The sequence below is a fragment of the Antedon mediterranea genome, chromosome 4 (assembly GCF_964355755.1).
Source record: "Antedon mediterranea chromosome 4, ecAntMedi1.1, whole genome shotgun sequence".
Taxonomy (NCBI): domain Eukaryota; kingdom Metazoa; phylum Echinodermata; class Crinoidea; order Comatulida; family Antedonidae; genus Antedon; species Antedon mediterranea.
In genome coordinates this window covers 17,631,239-17,650,049 of record NC_092673.1, presented here as the reverse complement: position 1 = coordinate 17,650,049, position 18,811 = coordinate 17,631,239, and the positions used below count along the sequence as shown (strand labels likewise).

Here is an 18,811-nt window from a genome sequence, read left to right as displayed (position 1 = left end):
TGGGGAAGCAGTGCATTTTAGTCTATTAATAAATGGATCATAAAGTAAGGTAGTACAATACCCCACACAAATACCCTGACTAACAGCCCTGGGGAAGCAGTGCATTTTAGTCTATTAATAAATGGATCATAAAGTAAGGTAGTACAATACCCCACACAAATACCCTGACTAACAGCCCTGGGGAAGCAGTGCATTTTAGTCTATTAATAAATGGATCATAAAGTAAGGTAGTACAATACCCCACACAAATACCCTGACTAACAGCCCTGAGGAAGCAGTGCATTTTAGTCTATTAATAAATGGATCATAAAGTAAGGTAGTACAATACCCCACACAAATACCCTGTCTAACAGCCCTGGGGAAGCAGTGCATTTTAGTCTATTAATAAATGGATCATAAAGTAAGGTAGTACAATACCCCACACAAATACCCTGACTAACAGCCCTGAGGAAGCAGTGCATTTTAGTCTATTAATAAATGGATCATAAAGCAATAACCAAACATTTGTATAACCTTTATACATGTTTCAAACAATCAGATGATTTTTACTTTATCTTTTGTTTAAATACAAAGTTAATATTAAACTGACGATAATGATTTTGATAGGATTTGTTTGGCTGTATCTAGGGGCAACAGGCAAACAACGGTCATTAATAATAATCAGGCCCCTTGTTTTTCTCAATGTTTTAAGCTTGTTGACAATCTGCATAACATTTTTCTCAAGTACAAAAACAAACATGGCTAAAAGGATTCCGAAATGAAACACAATTCCTGATCAACTCTTACTGAACAATTACAGTACTTTTTTTCATAAGAAAAATATCTGACAAAAATTGTTTTAGCTATAAAATTGTCAAACATTGGGTATGTTTATACAGAAAAATTATTAAAAAACATAATTTATCCTCTTTTATTTCTCTAGTTTCACATTTTTCTATTTCTTACTCAAAATGGGTTTGTTTCTACAATTAAGAAATTAAATTTCTTTAAAGAAAATGTCATAAGGGTGTTTTTCGACATAGCCATAGTGGCAAAGCCTTTGCATTTTATTTTCTTCTAAACTTGTGTAGTTTGCATGGATCACCTTCTAATTCCCCAAAAGTATTTAGGCTATAAAGATTTTCCATAAAAACTTGTTTACCTCCGCCAAGGAGGTATATGTAATCGATCGCCTGGGTTTGTTTGTCTGTCTGTTTGTTTGTTTGTTAGCAGGATTACTCAAAAAGTAATTACAAGATCTTTACCAAAATGAATATACGGATAGATATGTGGTCAAGGACCATTCCACTAAATGTTGGGACCATTTGGGACCATGGTCCCAATTCTGGAACACTTTTTTAGTATACTATTCAGACCTGCTAGTGTTAAAAGATAGGACAGAATTTTCCAAAAGCCGGCGAGCAGTCTTAAAGTAACAAATAAACTAAAATTGCATTTTCTCGAGAACTACTTTTCCAAAAAACTTCATTTTTGTACAACGTTTTTTGATGCGAGTAGTTTAAAAAACCTATTTCTTTTCAAATTCACTCGTTTGATTTTCGCGTTGCTGTTCTATTGTTAGTCAACTGAAGCTATTGTTAATTGAAAGACTTGTTACATAGCCATTAAACCAAACTCGCATACACATGCTTCTATATATAAATTTACGTAAGGGCAAAATTCGGTAAATCGCGCCTTACTTCTAGAATTTTTACTCGATGGTATATAAAGTTGGTTCGTACTTTCGGTACTGATTTTAACCACCTGATGTAACCCTGTTTACTAATTAAATTAAGTTAGATAATTAGTTATTGACGGTTAAAACGAATTTAGGTTCAACGATTTGCCCCAAATAGGGGTGTTTTCCGATCGTGGTATACACTGTCTAATGGATGTCCATCTTGAAAAATACCCGCCACAAAAATGCGAGGAGGCTTCGCATTTTCCTATCTCCTCCTACGATAATTGTTTTTAATAGCTGAAAACCGGTTGAACAGTTCGAGTACAGCATCATAATGTTGAAGACAGGCCGATTTTCTTTAAAAAATACTATTTTGATACATTTAATATACGTTTTTACAAATGTATTGATTTGTGATGAATGGAACATTCCAAATTATTTGGTTTAACCATAGAGGTATAGATTTAGATTTATGGGCCCCCTTGGAGAATAAACAAAAATAGTATTGCAATGCTGTACAATACTGTTAAGGTATTAACCACTTTTGATCGCAATTTGAATCGCAAATTTCTTACTGTGAGTGTTGGTACTGTTAGATGTAATATAAAAATATATACAAATAAACTTTATTACTGTGAGTGTGGGTAGGCCCTACTGTTAGATTATAAACATATAATATACAAATAAACATTCCAAATTATTTGGTTTAACCATAGAGGTATAGATTTAGATTTATGGGCCCCCTTGGAGAATAAACATAAATAGTATTGCAATGCTGTACAATACTGTTAAGGTATTAACCACTTTTGATGGCAATTTGAATCGCAAATTTCTTACTGTGAGTGTTGGTACTGTTAAGCTCGAGTCCCACGATCGGGTTTTTTCTTCAGTCTTCCAAAGGGACACTGTATTGATTGATGGAAAGTGCCTGTTTCCAGTCACCTTTAGGGTCAAATCTATTATTTTAACTGCTCCCTTGTGTATAAAAGAGAGAAAATAGTGACTTATAAGTTTTAGTGCATGTCCTATTATTAACGAAACTGACACCAGTTTTTTACACCAATAGCCAATCAGATGGGCAGGAATTTGGCTTGGTAGGGATCAACATCTGAATATTGTAGCAGAGAGATAATATAGTTCACTATATATCTTTTGATTATAGATACCTGAAATAACTTTAGTTAGGAGTTGAATGGAATACAAAGATTATAAAGTGTTATTAAAAGTCATAATATATTATATATTTATATATAATTATAGATAAAATTATTATATTTTTCTATGTCTTCTACTTCCAGTTCCTTTATTAAATCATGGTATGCTCCATGGGATTTTTGCCGCTGTATCCATGTTTTCACCCACACACTGCGTTTCTTTTGCAATCGTTTTTTCTTCTGCTTGCGTTTATTTAGTTCTCTTACCATATACAAAATGATCAAAACTTTCGAAAGTAACACTAAATCCATTTTGATTTGTATTAAGAATACAATATCACAATTGAATTCTAAATGATAAATAGAATAGCAAAGCAGAGAGCAGAGAAAGTATTTACACAATGGTTGACAAGGTCAATCCTTGAATACCTACAATATACAAAGATTGTCCCTAAATTGCAAGCTTATGACATTCTATTCAAAAAGTAGGTCATTAGTGACCAAGTGAAGAAATGACTGTGGGATTGCAACACTCTTCTCCTGACGTCCTATCAATCAATACAAGTCCCTTTGGAAGACGGAAGAAAAAACCCGATCGTGGGACTCGAGCTTTAGATGTAATATAAAAATATATACAAATAAACTTTATTACTGTGAGTGTGGGTAGGCCCTACTGTTAGATTATAAACATATAATATACAAATAAATAAACGTTATTACTGACAGTTGCTTCTCAACGTTTGTATTAATTAATAATTTAAAAATATATAAACGTCGTAGTGGTGTATCGTTACATGTACTTTACTATTTCAATCGACTATGACAGTGAGAGTTTTAACAAAGTACCGTATCAAATCGTAAATGTTTTACTGTATTTAGTGGTATATTATTTATAGGCCTATAACACATTAAAAACAATATTTCATTACTGAGTGGATAAGAATATATTTTAAAATGTTTCCTCTTTGTACCTATCTTCTTCCCCCATCCCTCAACCCTTAATGTTACATACAAAACACAAATTGGGTTTGTTTAAATGAGTCCAAATAAAAAATTTTGACTCATTTTGTTTCTCTCTCTCTCTCTCGGAAGTAATTCCCAGGGTGCTAATTTTGGTTGACTACATAAATCATTGTGTATATTTATTCGTTTCTGTAAACGACAATGTATTATAGTCCTGCGGTACGTACACTTGAAATCTCCATTTTTTTCTCGCTGGAAATACTGTGTATTCGAGAACCATCTGTGGGCACGACCTAGATGGTACGCGAGCGAAGCGAGCGTGCCATCTAGTGTAGTGAAATTAGCCTAAATCACAAACAGCATTTAGACACACACAAATATAATATATATATTTCTTTTTTACCGGAGAAATCTTATGTAGGAGAATTTCACAGTAGGCGGAGGTATGCACTCTCGGAGTGTCTTTCTAGTTTTCTTAGTGTCCAAACATAATACCACACACTGTATTCTAAAGAGACCTAATCTTTTACTTTGCTGTTGACTAACTAGATTTCTAGTTTATAACAAATTATATTTGCCAAATAACTGTAACTTTTATTTTTTTGAAATTAATTTGTTTAAGTAGGTTTCTAGTCATATCATTAACTAATTGTTTAGTTATGCATTTACTGCAATTGTGTCATCCATTCTGATACAAGTCCACATACGCTAAGTGGGTGTTAAAACAGGTATTCACAATGAATACCTGGCGCTGCTCAGTGGCGATGTCTAAGGCTGGATTCTTGTTGTGATCTAAATTCGATTTTTGTTAAATTAGTAACTTTTTTGGAGTAATCTTGTTGATTGACACTTGTAAGAATGTATTGTGGATCTAATTACGTGGTTTGTGGAGTTTTGTCACTTTTACTGTTCATACGATGTTGTGTTTTTTGTGTTAGCGTCGATGGTATCGGTCACGGTAGACTGGTCTACAGCAGGGAAGCGCTGCTAAGCCTTAGATCGAAGAGCGACACAATACAAGATGTAACACGCCTAAGCCTAGATATAATTAGCAAAGGAAACAACTACGACAATAATAGCAGACATAAAAGAAGAAAGAGGGGTAAGAAAGGAGGAGAAAGACAGAGGATAAGGAAAAATAAATATCGCTTACCCTTGCCAACAATTGTTTTGGCAAACGTTCGGTCATTAAAAAATAAAATGGATGAGGTTTGGACAAATATTCGATATGATAGGGTTTTTAGAGAAGCCAATCTATTATGTTTTACAGAAACGTGGTTGAGCGAAAATGTCCTTAATGAAAGTGTCAAAATTGATGGATTCACCCTAATTCGAGGAGATAGGACAAAACAATCCGGAAAAGACATTGGCGGTGGTGTATGCTTATTTGTAAACAAACGATGGTGCAACATAACTATTGTTCGCGATAAGCAATGTACACCTGATATTGAATTGTTGACAATTTCACTGAGACCATTCTATTGTCCGCGGGAATTTCCACAGTTATTTGTTACAGTTGTGTATATACACCCAAAGGCTAATTCTACACGAGCAGCTGAAATCTTGTCTGAAAATACGCACAAGTTGGAGACATTGTCACCTGATGCACCCAGGCTCATATTGGGCGATTTCAACCAACACAAGCTTGGTAAAGTGCTCAGAATATACCACCAATATGTAACCTGCCCTACTCGTAAAGATAAAACAATAGATTTATGCTACGGTACAGTTCCAAGCGCATATAGGTCCGTGGCATTACCACCGCTTGGTGCGTCGGACCACAATTGTGTGAATCTGATTCCAAAATATGTCCCAGTTATCCAGAGGAAGGACAAAATAGTCAAGACTGTTAAATTGTGGACTTTGGACAGTATCGAACGTTTAAGAGGGTGTTTTGAATGCACTGATTGGCAAGTATTTTATGAGTCGTCACCAAATCTAAACGAAATGGCGGATGTTATAACATCATATGTAAATTATTGTGTTGATTCAGTAATACCGAAAAAAGAGGTTGTCGTTTTTGCAAATAATAAGCCGTGGGTTACGAAAGAGTTGAAAGACATATTAAATAAGAAAAAACGGATTTTTTACCAAGGCACCACTCATGATAATAAGCAAATAAATAAAGAAGTTAAAGTAGCTGTCCGTAAGGCTAAAGACATGTATAAGAGAAAAATTGAAAATAAGTTTAGTAGTGGATGTATTCGTAGTGCTTGGCAAGGAATTAAACATATGGCGTCTATAAACACAGCTGATAAAACACAAAGAAATAAAATAAATGTAGAGGGTATTGATGACCAGGCATTGCCAGATAGATTAAACGACTTCTTTGCTAGGTTTGAAAAACACAATTTAAAAGACGACACTGTTGGCAATAATGATCCGCATGTAGATGAAATTATTATTTCTGAGGATCATGTTAGAACATTACTCAGGAATATAAATGTAAATAAGAGTTCTGGTCCCGATGGTATTGAGGGCAGAACATTAAAGTCGTGTGCGGATCAGCTCAGTGGTGTCCTTCGGTACCTCTTCCAGACCTCTATAAACCAGTGTGTAGTTCCTAATCTTTGGAAAGAATCGATTATAAAACCTATTCCTAAACAGACTGTCATAAAACAACTGAATGATCTGCGCCCTATTGCGCTGACATCTCTTGTTATGAAAATCTTTAAAAAGATAGTTAAAACCTACATCACGTCTGTTGTAGAGTCTAAACTCGATCCACTGCAGTTTGCATACAGGTCTGGAAGAGGTGTTGAGGATGCCAAGCTTTTTTTATTAAACACATTGTACAAGCACCTTGAACTGCCTCGATCTCACGCCAGAATGTTATTCGCCAACTTCTCTTCTGCCTTCAATACCATGCACCCTTATATTTTAGCAAACAAATTAATTTCGAATTTTGGTTTTCAACGTGATTTTGTATTATGGATTATAAGTTTTCTTACGAACAGATGTCAGAGGGTCTTAGTTAACCAAAGACAATCGAATGTACGTATGACAAGTATTGGATCCCCCCAGGGTTGCGTCCTCTCTCCTCTCCTGTATATTATATACACGGATGACTGTCGCAGCAAACAGGACAATAGTCATCTTGTTAAATTTGCTGACGACACTGTCTTGCTGTCTCTCCTTCAAAATTCACAGGACGGCCATGGTTCCGCTTTAGATGATTTTATCCAATTTTGTGGAAACTCCTACTTGGAACTCAATGTGACCAAAACCAAGGAGATGATTGTAGATTTTAGGAAGGAGAAAGGACGCAACCCCCGGGTATCCATTATAAATGACGAACCAGTCGATATTGTCCATTCCTTTAAATACCTAGGTACTATATTTGAGGACAATCTCGGCTGGGAATTAAACACAGAGGCAATAGTAAAGAAAGGACACCAGAGACTTTATCTGTTAAGGAAGCTGAACCATTTTAATGTCGATAAAGTAATTCTTAGGGTTTTTTATAATTCCTTTATTGAGAACGTTTTAACTTTTTCCTTTATATGCTGGTTTTTTAGTCTTAGGGTCAAAGAGAAAAACTCACTACAAAGAATTGTTAACTTAAGTTCTAAATTAATAGGTTGTCAACTTCGTAGCTTATCTTCTTTCTGTGACATGCAAACTCTAGAAAAAAGTAGAGCTATTCTAAAAAATATTAACCATGCCTTGTTCAGTGATTTCGAGCTCATGAATCATGGGCGTCGCTTTCGATGCCCGGCATGTAGAACAAACCGGAAAAGGAATTCTTTTTTGCCAGTGGCTATTCGACTCTTAAATTCTTGAACCTTGACTTGACTTTTTTTTTTTTTTTTTTGTTCTGTGTATTGTGATATTTTGTATATTTTGTAAGATCATTTTAATCCAGACCTTTTTATTTGAATTGCCCCGTGTGGGATGATTAAAGAATTTTGAATTGAATTGAATTGAATTGAATTGAATTAGTCTTATGTGGTATCCCATGTTAGATCTGGTTGATGTGCTCTCTTTTTTGGGTTTCATGGGTCACTATCAGGGTCGTACGCAGGGGGGGGGGGGGGATGACATCCCCCCCCCCAATTGCAAAAGGTCCACATTTTATAGGGTCTTATCGTCTTCAATCAATATTATGAAAATGGTCCAAAATATATTAATCAGCATCCACCCAAATAAAATCCTGTGTACGGCCCTGACTATATTTGTCAAAATTGGTTTTATTTGAAATTTCATTTTTGGTTAATCTTCTGTTGGGCTACAGGGACCTCTGATAGGTAATTTGTTTATCTCACATTTGATCTGGTCTGGTTCAGGGGACTATACATAGTCATATTAAAGACTGTAGGTAATTTGTTATCTCACATTTGATCTGGTCTGGTTCAGTCATAAGACTTTAGCAAACATTTATTATCTTTATAATCTAAATATATTTTTTTACATATTGCTCTGGTCAGACAGTTTATATGATAACAAGTTCATTATAACACTTATACAGAAAACCAGGGTAGAAATTGTTATTAATGATTAGTTTGTTTTGTTTTATTGAGTTCCTGTTATACAATTTGTTATCAGATAATCTTTACCATAGATTTAATATTAACATTGTATTCTAATGTTAAACAAAGATAATAAATAGAACACAGCAGTTTATAACTCTCTGTAATATTACCATTTAGGTTATATTTACACAGAGTGATAATAAAATGAAATATGTCAATACTCTGTCAATCATTGTACACTACTATTACCAAAGTGATAATGAGGATGAACTATAGTGAGTGGGTTAACAATGGCACTACCTAGCCCTGGCATAGCAGATAGATTGTTGTTGACTTGTTTTCACGAAGGATAGTTTAATAATATATCTATTTAACTTGTTTCTAGTAGAAAAAATAAATATTAATTAAATGTAACATATATATATCATAAATAAATTACTTAATTTACCAGGCATAGATTATTACGCAGCAAAGAATAGACCATGCTGAGTAACGCTTGGTAGATGTTTGTTGTTGTGGTTCGGTCTTTCTTTGTGAACTAATTTAAAGTTGTATTGTCCCTTTGTCAAATTCCAAAAAAAAAAAAAAAGATTTCGAAAAAAGTGGGTCATTTTGAAGTATCATAATAGTTATTAACTTTCACCAAAAATTAGTAGAAAAAAAAATCATTTAACTGAAATACAGATGTTTTTTGGTTCAAAAAATAACTTTGACTGGAAGTCAAAGTTTTCGATCAAAACATATCTCATGCAACGCGCTTATTTGGCTCCTCTGTATGCATAATCATAAAACTTCATCGCGATCTGTGTGAAAACACCATCTTCTCAACCGTGAAAAGTTGTAAACAATCCTAATTAGCATCATGCAAATGTATACTCAAGGTTTGAAATCTTTGTTTACTTTCGCTCGCGACGATTTTCCAGACGAAATGTAATCAAATTAATTTAGCTGTTAATTACGTAAAATTTTTGTTTCTGGCTCAAATTTTCAACTTAAAGTGAATAACTTTAATATTACTTTGGTATGGCCAATTTAAATTTAGAATATTTTGACCTTCATTTTTTTGTGTTCAAGCGACAATACATCTTTAATAATTTTTTGTAGAAGTGAATGTACCCATAGTTTGCTATTAAATATGTTTTATAAAATGCATTATTTATTTATTTTTATTTCAACAATATTTTATGAGGGTGGTCCATCCAGCCGAAGCTGACCATTAGGGACCCTCACAAAAATATGACGAGACATAAACATGTAACAATATAAATTAAATTAAAAGAAATCAAATTTAAATATACAGTAGAACCTCTGTTTTATGTTCCCTGGATTTTATGTACGCTTAAAATGACTGATGACATCATCATTTTCTTACATTGAGGGCGCAATTTAACAACAAGCACAAAGCCATGGATGTGTGAGGAACTCAGCTACACATGTGCATTCCACCTACAGCACTGACTGTTTTTATTATGGAAAATACAAGAACATTGATATTTTATTTTTAAAACTTTTATTTAAACATCGCACAGCCTGTATATACTGCACTTTTCTAGTTAGGCCTCACATCTTGCTAGGCCTGCTAGCCTGGCCTAGATTAGTCTAGGCAAGGCCTAGCTAGTGACCACATGCATGCTGTGCAAGTACTGTAGGCAAACATGGCAGCCTTTTTAGCTATAATCTACGTATTTGGGGTCAATTTAAGGTCAACCTGGATTTTACGAATCCCATGTTTTACGTATGTCTTTTGGTCTCACGCGTACCGTACGTAAAATGAAGGTTCTACTACTGTATTATCATAATTCTATTAATAATATGACATAATATACTGTCAAATGAAGTCTTCTTTAGTCTGTATACATCCGCTCTCATGAGGGCGGGCATCCACGCTCTGTTACAAATTTCTAATGCAAAAGTCGCAGATTACTCATTCTTGTTATATATTCTCCGTTTTTACTCTCAGCTGGTCATCTCTGCAAGATGGCTTCGGGAGCACAAACATTTGTTTGACTTGAGTTGTCATTTAGTTGTGAGACCCTACATTTTTATTTTGTGCCCGATCGTCTCTTGTCCCAATCGTCTTACAACATTATTGGGCTCCCCGATCGCCTGGGCCATGCCTGGCCCTAGCTGTTTTATTTCGACTCCAAACTTATTTTGAATACCACACCTTAGTATTGGAGCCTCATAAGTACTTGTATGAAGAAGAATCACATAAAAAGTAACAAGTAAATCCTTTAAATTGATGATTTTACAGACGTGTTTCTTGCACACCGTTCGCAAATTTCGCATACACGAAGTTCATTTTTTTCGTCTCTATGGAGCGCCAAAAGAGCAACTATAATAGAGGGTTAAAAATTCAGTGGAATGCGTCTACTTTTAATGCATCTATTTACGAAATACACGTTTTAATTCACAATTTTTTGTCAATTGTTACATGTTACTGGCGATAATGTGCTGTTTTCAAAGAACATTATTAAACGACTCTAAATCAGCATCTAATTGGTCTATGTCCAGGACTACAACGGATATTATTTAGATCATTGAGGTATATAACCTACAGTACATCTTATGATGATGAATTTGTCGATTTGTCGAAAACCATGTACAGTATCAACAGTTTAGTTGTATTAACATTGATAAAATATATTTAAATTGAACGTAATTTTCACCAATAGATGCATTAAATATGCGCATTCCACTGCCTTTTTAGCCCTCTATTATAGTTGCTCTTTTGGCGCTCCATAGAAATGTCAATATTGAACATGGAGTGTGCGAAATTCACAAACCACATGCAAGAAACATGTCTGTATATTTCATCGATTTAAAGGATATATTTGTTACTTTTTCTGTGATTCTCCATTGTAAAAGTACTTATGGATGAGGTCTAGGCCTAATTCTAAAGTGTGGTATTCAGGATAAAGTTCTTTAACACATTTGGAGTCGAAATAAAAGACAGGTGCGAAACGGAACTAGCGCCCCTAGGCCTAGTAGTGTAGTACGTAGATGGTTCGGCCTAGAGCTAGTAGTAGTAGTAGAGGCCTAGCTAGGCCCTACTATTCTAGGGCCTAGCCTAGACCTGACCTGGCCTAGTTTGTTAGCTAGCTAGGTAGGGCCTATAGCCTAGCCCTAGGATACGAATATAAGATCCAAAAAAAGACCTGCTATTAAAACAACACATTATAAAGAATTCCGTATATGATATGGTATGATAATAATGAAACAAAACTTACTTCTTGTTTCGGACATTCTTTCTGTATAAAATGCGTGTGATGTTTATAAAACTTTATTTTTTATAGAGGGCGCAATCACAATTTGTCTACATATTTTTATCGCTGCAATATTATCGAAGAACTTTATTACTCGACCTCCAGCGGGTTGTTGAAATGGATATTATTATTCCTATAATATACAATACATTTTTAACAATAGCTAGAACGTATAATTTTATATCCTCGATGTTAAAATCTCCCCCTTCAAAAAACACTATCCTTACAAATAAACAAATAAGTTTTTCATTCATAATTTAGTATTTATTAAAAAATATGAATAACATTAAAACATAGCAGCATACTGAATTGAGTTTAATTCAAATTGAATTAAAAGTGAAAAAACATCAAAATATATTCATTCAACAAATAGACATTATAAAATTCATTCATAACAAATATAATAATTTAGTACTGTACAAAAAAATTGAACACTACTGTATAAACAATTAATCAAACATTAATTTAGATTTAAGCATTGTTTGTTTAATAATCGGATCAAATATGGAACTGGGCTAGAGAAGTGGCGTTTAGTAACACAGTGAGATTTAACAGTTGTGTCTATGTCTAGTGTGGTAAGGGGAAGGATTAGAGGGTGCAAGGATTTAATTCTGTTCAGAGCCATATATATATAGTTACGACTTTATATATATGGCTCTGATTCTGTTCTTCCGTTTACCTGGTCTCATTTGCATATATTTTTGGTTTTGTAATTCTGCATATAAAACTATATAATTAACTGGATATTCTCTGAAGTTAAAAAAAAAATTGAATTAATATCTAATCTCAGTTCATTTACTGTACTGTACTATAATGTTGTCGTTTCATTTGACAAGCAAGGTTGAATTCCTTCAGGGGAAAATATTTTTTTTATAAAAAGGGGAATCAAGAGTGGATTATTTTTATTTTTTTTAAATTATTTTTCAAAACAGAAGGAACATTTTAAACAAAATTGGATCTCTTAATTGGATAGAATGTAATAAATGAAGTAGAGAAACTTAGTCTTGTTTGATAAATTTCTTTCATGGGAAAATAATATTCATAGTTTATTTCAAAATGTAAGAAAATAGGCATATTATTTAAGTTGAGATATTTTGTTCCTCAAGACATTCTAATTATAATCTAAAATTAATTTATTAATATATTATTCGTTTATGGCATGAGGGCTGGGGTAGCACATATTCTTCTTACTTAAATCAATTCTTATTCAAAAAATGTATGTTTGTCATTTGATTTTTGCCTGTAATCTCAACATAGAGACTCTAATATAAATGCACAACAAAATATAAAAACAGTTAAAATGGTCTTATCTCTAAATATAGCAATATGTAATGTCTGCAACAGGAACAGTAGCAATGTTTTATACCCACATGCTTGTAGACCTACTGTTATTTTTTGTAAATGTTCCAGTATTTGTTTTGTCGTCTTTTCTTTGTTACCAACATTCATGTACTGTTTAGTACACTGAAATCCTATTCAGGGGACACACCCCTATTCAGGGAACACACCCCTCCTCTTTACTACTGTAGTAAACCCCTTCTTTAGGACACCCCTATTCAGGGGACACATCCCTATTCAAGAGACACACCCCTCCTCTTTACTACTGGAGTAAACCCCTTCTTTAGGACACCCCTATTCAGGGGACACATCCAGATTCAGGGGACACACCCCTCCTCTTTACTACTGGAGTAAATCACTTTTTTTAAGACACCCTTATTCAGGGGACACACCCCTCCTCTTTACTACTGGAGCAAACCCCTTCTTTAGGACAACCCTATTCAGGGGACACATCCCTCCTCTTTACTACTGGAGTAAATCCCTTCTTTAGGACACCCCTATTCAGGGGATACTTTCTCATAAAACAAGGGGAAATTTAGTATGACACGCTAACATTACATCGCAACCAAATCGCTACTCAATTCACAGATAAAAGAGTTAACAGGTAGATTGTACTGGTACCAGTTTTCAACACTTTAACACTTTGTCTAATTCTTGTATGAATAGAACGTCCATGTTTATTGCATCATTGGGCTAAGTCTGTGACTTAAGTCTTCAACATCCTCTGAGAGATCTATACGAATGAAAAACAGTATCAATCAATTTAGTATAACAGTTATCATGATTATTGTGGAAATTGTAATTGTTTTTTTAAGATTATGAATAATGAATATAAATTCATAAAACACCACAATATTTTCCAATGTAATAAATTCAGTAGATAGCATCATAAATATTGTTGAAATCATAATCATTATTTGAATAAGTTTGCAGTATAATTCCTGGAACGCCACAAAATCATTTCCAATTTCTTGTAATAAATTCAGTAGATAGCATTCTTATCATAATTACTGTTTTAAGATTTATGAATAAAAATTCATGAAAAACCACAAAATCATTTTCAAATTTCAAGTAATAAATTCAGCATTGTTATAAGTATTGTTTAATAATCATCATTATTTGAATATGATTATAATATAATAATATTTTCTATATCTATTATCAGCTTTTAGAAACAACAACAACAAAAACCTACTCACTCTAATTATTTTATTCCTATAATAATAAGGTACGTTATTATATTCTTTGTTTTATAAATCCTAAATTTTTGAGTAATATCCTCAATATCACCAACTTCTATGTCATTATCATCCTGATCATATTATCATATATCTTAAAAAGACGCCCATCCAGGAGTCCTAAAAAAGCCTATGGGCTTCTTTTCCATGTTTTACAGTATGCTAGAAATCTCATTTACATACAGTACACTCACTGTAGAATATCAATTCAATTCACATACAGTAATGTATAAAACTTTCAAGTTACAACTTTTGAAATATTCTATTAATACCCGAGTGCAAGAACTCTATAGTATTATTTTTTATAAAGCACATTGGATTTATTAATTTTTTTTCGACAGCTCAATAATCATAATAATTATTTGAATACAAAATCAACACCAGCTACCAGCAAATGGTTAACAGCTAATGTATTAACAAAAATTGCCTTTCAGCTTATGTAGTTATTATCGCCAGCTAATGTAATCAACATAAATGTCCACTTAATCTAAACCGCCGTTCCGCAACCTACAGTATGGGTCAAGACCCAATGTTTCAGTCGCGAAAACAAATTGATGGATCGTGAATGTTTCAGATACTGAAACTTTTTAGCAAGTATAAACTGATCTAGATGTGAAATGTTCTCAGTTTTGTAGAATCTACAAAGGCTAATTATATTTTACATATCTACAGTTTTTCCCTATGTTGAGGCGAGTAGCGTACACACAATTGGGAATCGACAACGGGCCAATGGACGCTTTTGACGCATAGTTTGTTGCTAATATACAAGTGGGGAATCCCCATTAGGATGTGGATTTAATAATCTACCAACTGGTTCTATGACACTATGTTCTGTAGTTTGCAATGAGTGTGTAACTTGACTGAAGTGCATCCTTTGATGTACCGGCGGTGGGAACATTTACAATTAACATTCAATAGAAACAGGTCCCTCTCAAATTACACTCATAGCGATGTTGTTCCTAGCCAGGGGAGGGGGACTTTTTATGGTTCGGGATGTTAGCATTGAACACAAATGTCTTTACCGGCGGAAAAAGTAGGATACGATCCTTTTTCCAATTGCGAGCAACTATTATTATAGTGGACTAGAGGTGCCATTTATATGGATTTTTACGTGCAAGAGTACCATTTGCGGCCATCTATACAGTAGGTGTCACTTAACATGGGGGGGGGGGGGGTCTGTGGCTCAAATACGCAATGTTGGGTCGCGAGAATTACCAAAATAGGATCATGGGGTCGGAGTCAAAAAAGGTTGCGTTCATATATCTGTCGACGAGTAACAGTCGACTACGACCCATGTGGACGCACGTGGATTTAGTTCACGTTCACTCAAATCTAAAAGTCCCTAATATACCTTATGTTGGTTTTGTAGTTGGATTCTGGACATTCTTCTTCGTCATAGTGCATTGATGATTATACACAGAAACAGGTTGGTCAGGGTAAGCAATTGATCCCAAAATAAATTATTGAGAGGTCATCATTAGCCTTTTGACCCCTATAATAACTCATAAAAATGAAATCTATGCTCTGAAACAGGTAGCTCCTAATCGATCACAAAACATTTCCAGTTGTAAACAATCACCTTGCTTGCTAATTATGCACCATATTATCCATCAATATTACTTTGACTCTAAAAACCGTTTTTGTACCCCTACCCCGTGAATTGTATTTTTAATGACTGTATCATTTGTGATTATAGTCAATGCTAATGAAAGAAGAAAACTATCAAACCTGTAAATGTGCATAATTCATTCACATCTACATAAGGCATGGTTCAGAAATTATAATTAAATTACATACATCCTCACAATGATTCTCTATAAGTTTAAAGAGTTTTTCAATAGCACAATGCATGGATACCTTACACATGCACAACCTTTACAGAGCTCATCATATGATCAGTATGAGAACATTTTCAAAATCAGTTTATCAAAGCATTGGAAAAAGAAATTGAACATCTGTCCTTTGCAATGAAAATTGGTTTACCCCAAAATCTTGATAATTAAAACTTCACTTACTTTCAAAAAAATTTAAAATTTCATTTTTTTCTGGGTCCTGTATCTGCTTGTTATTTTTCAAAACAGAGATGGGTGTATTTCCTTCCTATAAAAATGAGTATCAGAATATTTTTTAATTGATACAGTATCATATCATGGCTCAAACATTTACTGTCTAGTGATTGGTTGATAGAGCATCATTGGCTGCGTTGGACAAAATATTAAATTTAGACGAGAATAGTATTTACTATTTCTATTAAAAGTAAAAATCACTGTAAATACACGTTATTATGGTTACCATTATAAATAAATACCGAAAAAAATAATAGTCAATATAATTAAATTCATTCTTATTATTATCATTACTGTAAATAATCACTATATATATTTTATAATTAATTTTTTTTTTGTAAAAATCACTGTAAATACACTTTATTATGTTTACCATTATAATACCAAAAAAATGGGGTGTCTAGAAAACTCCATTTTGGAACTAGAAAAGTCAGATATCCGAGTTTTCTAGATCTAGAAAACTCAGGTATATTCGAGATCTGAGTTTTCTAGACACCTAAACAAATGTACGATTGATTGAATAAAGTTCACATATGTAAATCTAAATAATATAATAATAATTGCCATTATTGATAAACAACGAAACAAAAAAAATGTTTCCGCAGCTGATTGTCCTGACAATTCTTTTTACATTACCTTATTTTGCAATGTTACTGGTGCACCATGCTGTTTCAGATAAGCCACCATTTCTAAGGTAGGGTGATATCTATCACCCAGATATACATGTAATGGAGTGTTTCCATCCTGGAAAGGAATTATAATCATAAAGTTTATAAATAATGACAACAGACATTATGTGAATTGTTTGCAATAGCAGTAAACATTTTGAAAGTTGATATTGTGGACTATATCAAATGTTCTCCACAAAATATCCAGTTTATTTGAGCAATGGCCTGCCACAGGAGTTGCCATTTTTGATTGTGTAATTCAACTGAGGCTTAAAAGGGCCCACTACAAATATGGTGTATGGGCACCTCAATAATTTATTTAATTTTGTACAATGAATCATAGAGATAATGATATGTGTCAGAGAATTAAATATACAAATTGTACACCCTATGAGCAAAGGGGGTATAAAAGGTATCAAAATTGCCACACATTTTAGAGAACTTTTGATGAGATGTGAACCATAAAATTAACATTGTATAACATTAACAAATTATAGAATAACATCAGAAACAATAGAATTTCTTGTGGCCTATGATAAAATGAGTGGGGGGGGGGGAGAGAATGTTTACCGTAGAAGATATAGATTGTTAGCCTATTACACTGACAATTTCCTATAAATTACCTTATTTTGCAATGTTGTTGATGCATCCTGATTTAGGAGACATGTCACCATTTCTAAGGTAGGGTCATAATTACCACTCAGATATACATGTAATGGAGTGTTTCCATCCTGTAAAAGAATCATAGTCATGACTTTTAAAATATTGATAACAGACATCTGTAATATGTAAGATGTGTTTTGATAATCAAATACTTAAGAAAATAAGCAATTTCAAATTGTGCAAGTCATTCAAATTGCACATAACATAACCACTCAGTGATTGATGCATTGACTTTCCCTCCTGTGTACCATAAAGTCTATTATTTTATGTTTTAGGTAACACATTATCAATTTGCAAAACTTCTAAAATTATATTCTTATGATGTGTGTGGTCAGTAGATATAATTATTAATAAATGATATTTCGCGTCTCATCGTACTTATTCTCAGTAGCAGGCTCAAATTTCATACACTGCCAAATATTATAGTTTCTGTTTCCCTAATCATACTTTCTGTAATATCGCTAATTTTACTATGCTCAAGAAAAACCTGCATTTTAACATTCTTACGACGTCATCAAGATGTCATAACAACAGTCCTAAACAGCATTTCTGTAACCCATCTCAACTCTGTTACTTCCAAAAAATAAAACTAGCTTTACTACCCAGGTCGCTATATTTTGGTTTTTGTACATAAGTTGGGTACCCCTCATGAAATGTCTAATTCAGTAATCATATGTAATATGCATAGGTCTGACCCGGGTTTCTGATTTCCTGGGTCGTGGTCATGTTTTTGTGAACTCCTAGAGGGTAAGCGAACGAAATTGTTTCTCTTTAAATACAACAATTATTGGATAAGTAATTTAGTAAATAATATTGTCATTTTTTAAACAATAGACTGGTTTACCACAACAGATCTAAATCTCTGTACATTACCTTATTTTGCATGGTTGCTGATGTACATTGCTGTACAAGACAAGTCACTATTCCTAAGGTATGATTAAATCCATCACTCAGATATACATGTAATGGAGTGTCCCCATCCTGTAAAGAAATCATAATTATAAAGTTTATAAATACTGAAAACAGACAAAAAATCAAAAAATCAAAAATCAATACAAACTATAGCAACAATTACTGCTAAATTATGTAGTAATCGTAAATTGTCATTGTTGATATAAAAGAAAAATATAAGGGTTTACTGCAGTAGATAAAGAATGTTAGCCTACATTAGCAATTTTAAAGTACCTTATTTTGCAATGTGGTTGATGTACTGTGCTGTACAAGACAAGTCACTATTTCTAAGGTATGATTGAATCCATCACTCAGATATACATGTAATGGAGTGTTCCCATCCTGTAAAAGAATCATAATATATGAGGTTTA

At 33.4% G+C, this 18,811-nt stretch overlaps 2 protein-coding genes across 2 annotated transcripts; one reads left to right on the top strand and one right to left on the bottom strand.

Moving 5' to 3' along the window:
• The first annotated feature begins 4,977 nt into the window (after positions 1-4,977).
• Positions 4,978-10,261, top strand: LOC140047629 (uncharacterized). The gene is made up of 2 exons (XM_072092666.1): positions 4,978-6,521; positions 10,210-10,261. The coding sequence occupies exons 1-2, from the start codon at positions 4,978-4,980 to the stop codon at positions 10,259-10,261; spliced, it is 1,596 nt and encodes a 531-aa protein (XP_071948767.1).
• A 1,548-nt stretch (positions 10,262-11,809) lies between these two features.
• LOC140048057 (uncharacterized) lies at positions 11,810-18,477 on the bottom strand. Its single transcript, XM_072093061.1, has 5 exons — positions 18,362-18,477; positions 17,449-17,556; positions 16,794-16,901; positions 16,107-16,191; positions 11,810-13,586 (listed from the first exon to the last, which is right to left on the bottom strand). The coding sequence occupies exons 1-5, from the start codon at positions 18,371-18,373 to the stop codon at positions 13,531-13,533; spliced, it is 369 nt and encodes a 122-aa protein (XP_071949162.1). The 5' UTR covers positions 18,374-18,477; the 3' UTR covers positions 11,810-13,530.
• Between the last annotated feature and the right edge of the window lie 334 nt (positions 18,478-18,811).

Bases quoted from the DNA above. Each gene is read 5' to 3' on its own strand.
- LOC140047629 (XM_072092666.1), top strand. From the start codon at position 4,978: ATGGATGAGGTTTGGACAAATATTCGATATGATAGGGTTTTTAGAGAA. The intron at 6,522-10,209 runs GTCTGGAAGAGG...TTTTACTCTCAG, and splicing joins CCACTGCAGTTTGCATACAG to CTGGTCATCTCTGCAAGATG.
- LOC140048057 (XM_072093061.1), bottom strand. The intron at 16,902-17,448 runs GTAATTTATAGG...ATTCCTTTCCAG, and splicing joins CAACAACATTGCAAAATAAG to GATGGAAACACTCCATTACA. The intron at 13,587-16,106 runs GTAAGTGAAGTT...TCATTCGTATAG, and splicing joins AATTTTAAATTTTTTTGAAA to ATCTCTCAGAGGATGTTGAA.